At 39.5% G+C, this 5,670-nt stretch overlaps 1 protein-coding gene across 2 annotated transcripts; it reads right to left on the bottom strand.

The window, feature by feature from the left end:
- Positions 1 to 520: 520 nt before the first annotated feature.
- LOC134574545 (zinc finger protein 726-like) lies at positions 521 to 5,010 on the bottom strand. Of its 2 annotated transcripts, XM_063433665.1 has the most exons (5): positions 4,708 to 5,010; positions 2,928 to 3,116; positions 2,723 to 2,846; positions 1,871 to 2,583; positions 521 to 1,798 (listed from the first exon to the last, which is right to left on the bottom strand). In XM_063433665.1, the coding sequence occupies exons 1-5, from the start codon at positions 4,903 to 4,905 to the stop codon at positions 998 to 1,000; spliced, it is 2,025 nt and encodes a 674-aa protein (XP_063289735.1). In that variant the 5' UTR covers positions 4,906 to 5,010; the 3' UTR covers positions 521 to 997. The 2 variants fall into 2 exon arrangements, with proteins under 2 accessions (XP_063289735.1, XP_063289734.1); XM_063433664.1 differs by having other exon boundaries at positions 521 to 2,583.
- Positions 5,011 to 5,670: the final 660 nt, after the last annotated feature.

The following is a 5,670-nucleotide window of genomic DNA, read 5'->3' as shown; positions in this document are numbered from 1 at the left end:
GAGATTAGGCTATACATGTATATAACAGTGGTAGGTGTGCGTAAGGTTTAAGGTATGTGGTATTGCGTTCTCGAGCGAGTAGACATTTATGTTGCATTAAGCAATCTAGCCATGTATTAGTAGGTCTCGTGTGTGGGTTAACCATAGTTGCCTAGTCGTGTGCATTGAGTGTGTACCTTAAACTTGGTGTGGCAAAATTAAACTTGAAAGAACATACGAATAAACGAAGATATGTAATAGAGTCCCCTAGAGGCCCTCATGCCACGGTTCCTCTCCGGACCGGTTTCCCAAGGTCGTGGTGTGGCGCAGTGTGTCTTTTCAGGTCCCCCCATCTTGGAGCTGGCCTGCCGGTGCTCCCCTGAAGGCTCACCTGATACCACGTTGGGGCTGAGCTGAGCCCTGCTGTGGATGCCCGTGGAGCCTCTTTGTGGTGTGGTGGGCAAGTGAGTGTGATTGTGGTCAGATGCCTGTTCCGCTTAGCCTGCGTAGGTTCACTCCTGAAGCGGCGGGTGTTTGAGAGGGGTCAGAAGTGCTTTTTTTTTAGCCATATTTGCAAAAATTACTAGGGAGCTCCAGCTATGCACATCTTCCCTCCACGGCAGTCAAGCCCCCTATAGTATTTTTTATGCTTATTTTTGAAATTCTGTGTCCCACTGTCATAAAATTATCTTAGCTGTACTCAGTAACATCTCCTGAGTACAAATATTCCCCATATGTATATCTTTCGGTTGCACGTGCTGACCCTAATCCGAAACATAATCTGAAACATAATCCCAATACTAAAAATAATTCTAAACCTAATCATTAAACATATATATTTAATAAACCTAATAATAAATCTAATACTTATTCTAAACCGAATAATCCTTAATTTAGTTTTAATGGATTAAAGGGTAGGATCAGCATGACGGAAAATTTCTGTCACGCGTCCTTAAAGGGTTAAATTAAACTGTTTCAGACATTAGGAGCATGGAAATGTTTTTTCTCCTGTGTGAAATCAGTTCATGTAATGAATTCTTTTGTGTTTGCTAAAACCTGAGGCCCAGTTAAAACCTTTCCCACATTCACCGCATTTAAAAGGCTTTTCTCCTGTGTGAACCATTTGATGACTAATAAGAGAACACTTTAGGGTAAAACACTTGTCACATTCATTACACTTAAATGGTTTCTCGCCTGTATGAATCCGTTTATGTGAACTCATCTGTGAATTCGAAATAAAACATTTCCCACATTCAGTGCATTTAAATGGCTTTCCTACTGTGTGAAGTTTCTGATGTTGAACAAGATCTTTCTTTTTTTTAAAACTCCTCGAACATTCAGTACATTTGTAAGGTTTTTCCTTATTATGAACGATTTTATGTGACGCGAGCAGTGTAGACTGGGAAAAACATTTCCCACATTCAGAGCATGAAAATGGTTTTTCTCCTGTGTGAATAAGTTTATGTGTTGCAAGATTTGAGGCCCGGGTAAAACATTTCCCACATTCAGTGCATTTAAAAGGATTTTCTTCACTGTGAATCATTTGATGACCAATAAGATGACGCTCTTGGGTAAAACACTTGCCACATTCATTACACTTAAATGGTCTCTCGCCTAAATGAGTCAATTTATGTGAAATCATCTTGTTTTTCCAAATAAAACATTTCCCACATTCAGAGCATTTAAATGGCTTTTCCCCTGTGTGAATCTTCTGATGAGTAACAAGTTGATGTTTTTTTTTAAAAGCCTTTGAACATTCAGTACATTTGTATGGTCTTTCCTTACTATGAACCATTTTATGTGACGCAAGCTCTGCAACCTGGGTATAACCTTTCCCACATTCAGAGGATATATACGGTGCCTGTTCAGGCCAATCCATTTCCTGCTTGACAAGATTTGACACCTGAATAAAATCTGACCCAGATTGAGAACACAAAATCAGATTTTCTCCTTTAGGATTCATCTCATGTATAACAGGGTCTGGCGTGGATAAGAAGTATTTACCTGTATGAGTTGGCTGATGCTTAACATCCTGCGTGTCACTACTGAAGCCTTGTGGACAATCAGAAATCGGGAATATTTCCTCTATGTTGTCTTTGCTCTGAGTAGCATTACCATCAATATGATATGGTGTATTTAATTCAATACAAGGCTTGATAGAATGTATGTTTGAACAAGCTCTATTATCTTCATTATCTGCAAGAGTAGAATTGTGACTGGATTTATAAATGTCGACTCCTGGGCAATTCCCTTCTACATACGAGGCTGATTCCTCCTTAATAAGAATAGATGAATATTCTGTCTGTGTATTATCTGTGCATGCATGGATGTCAAACCCTGTGAGATTCCCTTCTTCATGTAATGCCGATTCCTTCTTAATATCAGTAGATGGATATTCTGTCTCTTTGTAAATGTCCATGTGATTTTCCTCTATACACGGTGGAGACTCTTCCCATATGTACGGTGTATTATTTTTCAGTCTTTTTCTTACTTTGCTAGTTCGCAGATAGTGTGGTCCATCTTTAGGTTTAGCTACACTTTCCTCATTGTTTCCAAACTCAGGCATACAAACAGGAGTATGATATTCACCTGATAAAGGTTTATCTAAAGGGGAAAATGTTTTATTTATTATTAGTAGACAAATTATTGCAAGAAAAGGTAAATCAAACATTATGGTTTATGAACATTTTTGGAAATCATCTCTGATATGCACAAAGATTATAGAAGGTTAGCATCCTCTCACCCAGTGAGCTGAAGCTCTGGTGATTCTCCTTCATTACGTCCTTGTAGAGATCCTTGTGTCCTTCTAGATACTCCCACTCCTCCATGGAGAAATGGACAGTGACATCCTCACACCTTATAGGAACCTGACACACACAATGATACAGTCACCATCCAGGAACATCCCTTGTTTTTACTGTATAATGTCCCATTCTCAGCAGCCTCACCTCTCCAGTTAGCATGTGGATGATCTTATAGGTCAGTTCCAGGATCTTCTTGTCATTCTCTCTCTCATGTATCAGCGAGGAATGTGGAATCACTGCACTGAGGCGCTCTGTTTTAATGGATCCTTCTGTTACATGGTGAGGACGGTTGTGATCAACACACTCACAAAACGTTTTTGCAACCACCTGATCCTAAATAATAAGAATAAGTTAAATACAGAGGTTTTATTCCTGGGACACAAGTATTTAAACTCTGAGGGTTTCAGACTATTCTACTCAGTTCCTACAATGCTGATCTCGTCTCTTCTGTGGGGATCCTAGAATCAAATTTACACATTTTTTTCTCTGTTGGTTAAAATAAATCTACTTCTGACCTCCCATTACCAAATGCCTCCACAGAGGTGGAAAATTTTACAAAAATACTTGCTTATCCAAGGGAATCTAAAGCAGTATCCCAATCTGCTTGACCCAACACAATATAATTTCAATTAGAAGCATTGGGTCCCCTGCCATGTGCTGGATATTGACAGGATTATTCACTAAACTGATTTTTTTACAAATTATATCCAAAGGAAAAACTGATGCTAAAGTAGATGGTCTGAAAAGATCTCCTAACTCAGCTATATTCCGGGCTTTTTCCCCCAGTTTTGCCAATGGAATAAAATTTGTAATCAATTTGCAAAAATTTAGTTAAGTGAATAATCTGAGTGTCTCATACCCTGCCGGCCTCCTCCCAACATAGAGTTTGTGTGGCTGTGTATAATGTGTGTGGTAAGTGATGACTGTGTATGGTGTCTCTGTTCCTACTATGTATTTTGCCCCCTCCTTTTTAGCTTATTGTAGGAAGCAGGATTGAGATTCCTGGTGGTCGGGTGGGAGCTAAACTCCCTAGTGGCCTAACATTGGTGCTCTGTCCTTTGAGGTTCCTCAGGAGTTAAACTACCTGGTGGTCCAGTGAGGGAGCAGGTGTAGACCATAGTAACCGCACCTTCTGATCACTGTGCTCAGAGCGTAGACTGGGAAGAACAGGCTGCGCTCTGAATTATTAGTGAATATAGAGACTGCGATGGAGGGATTTTTGTGGTATTAAGCAGAGGTGTAGACCATACACTTCCAGCCCTGGTCCTGACTCCTCCCCCAGGCTCCCTTGTAGAAGCTCTGCCACTAGCCTGAAAATAAAGAATGCCCAGGGCCTGGAGTTACATGTCGCAGGTGTCAAGTGATAGGAATTTCACATATTTGCTCCCATATGAAATGTCATCAGGTTCCCAGGACACCAGGGCTTGAAACAAAATGAAAAAAAAATCTGGATCTTATTTTGAAGTGTAATATAACAAAACTTATAATATTTATTGAGCAACTGTCACTTTCTTAATATTAGCAAAACCAAATAGCCAACTATAAGTCAGAGATAGACAGCACTGACAAATCCAGGCAACGTGTCAGCTTAGTTTGCGAAAAATGCACGGAGGGTGTATCATGGCTTGCAGTGGCAATAACATGTAAGGCCTGGCTAGTAGGATAGCAGAGTGGAATTTTAAGATGTATAAATACACGGGAGTACTAGAAGAGAGGTTACAGATGTCTCCAGAGCTAAGGCACACATAGGCAGCCAGCTCTGTTCTGGTAATGGAAGTTATTTTCATCCAGGAATCCTAGAACTCAGAACACACTTCTCTATTCTAGGGAGACAAAAGATGCCTGGTTCTATTTATTGGATATTTCTAGGATAATGTTTGTTTTCTAATATATATTGATAGTGTGAAATTCTACAATCACTCACCTCTCCAGTAAGCAGAGAGATGATCTCCAAGGTGAGATCCAAGATCTTCTCATCAATCCGAGTCCAGTCCATGTTCATCAGCACAGGGTAACTACAATGATCTGACAATGGGTTCTGGTCCTTGTGGAAGAGATAGACGTTAATGACCGTGACATATATTCTGGTCTGGTAGAACTGTGTCTGAAGATTAATATACATATATAAATAATTTGCTAACACCACACAGTTAAATTAAAGGTTTAGTCTAGGCACCATAATACTACAGACTATCACTATAGAGGTTATGGCACGATGAGTACCCTAGGGCTATCCTGCTGTATATAGTCTGATTTTGAACAGTTTGATAATTACCTGGGTTCCATGGTCCTAGTCTTATTATGAATTGGTGCCATGTATGTATGGCACTAAAACCACCACAATGCGCTGTAGTGATTATGGTGATTAGACTGCCCTTTTTATCCATAATATGGTCAAGATAAACTGAAAAATGGTTCTAGATTAAAAAAATATATCTGTATTTAAATATGTAATTTTAATAAACTATGACAGCACAGCTGAGCAATTTGAATCCAGTCAGACTTTAACCTAAATCATATTAATTTTGCATATGTAATCTTTAAGGTTTCATTACAATATATACTGTTATATCAGACAGGTTTGACGCTACAATGTAGAACATACAATACATGATGTTCCAACGGCTTACACACTCTGAACGTGTATACTTTCCTTCTGGAGACCTAAGAAGAAATGTTTAAGGAAATATGCTTAAATATGACTTATAACCGAGTATGAAAAACCAGTCTGGACCTGATCAAATCCCAGCAATGCTGTTGAAACTCAGTGCGCCGGCAATTGCTAAACCCGTCGCAACTCTAATTAACGAATCCTTGGTGTCTGGATACATACCCAAACTTTGGAAGACTGCGAGAGTAGTGCCTATCCATAAAAGTGGTGACACTA

The sequence above is a fragment of the Pelobates fuscus genome, chromosome 10 (assembly GCF_036172605.1).
Source record: "Pelobates fuscus isolate aPelFus1 chromosome 10, aPelFus1.pri, whole genome shotgun sequence".
NCBI classification, from domain to species: Eukaryota; Metazoa; Chordata; class Amphibia; order Anura; family Pelobatidae; genus Pelobates; species Pelobates fuscus.
This window is presented reverse-complemented; position numbering and strand designations above follow the sequence as displayed.

What these genes read in the sequence shown, in the direction of transcription:
- LOC134574545 (XM_063433664.1), bottom strand. Translation starts at nt 4,905, where the DNA reads ATGTATATTAATCTTCAGACACAGTTCTACCAGACCAGAATATATGTC. An exon ending in TCTCTCTGCTTACTGGAGAG is followed by an intron (nt 3,117 to 4,707) that starts GTGAGTGATTGT and finishes CTTATTATTTAG; the next exon opens with GATCAGGTGGTTGCAAAAAC. An exon ending in TCCACATGCTAACTGGAGAG is followed by an intron (nt 2,847 to 2,927) that starts GTGAGGCTGCTG and finishes TGTGTGTGTCAG; the next exon opens with GTTCCTATAAGGTGTGAGGA.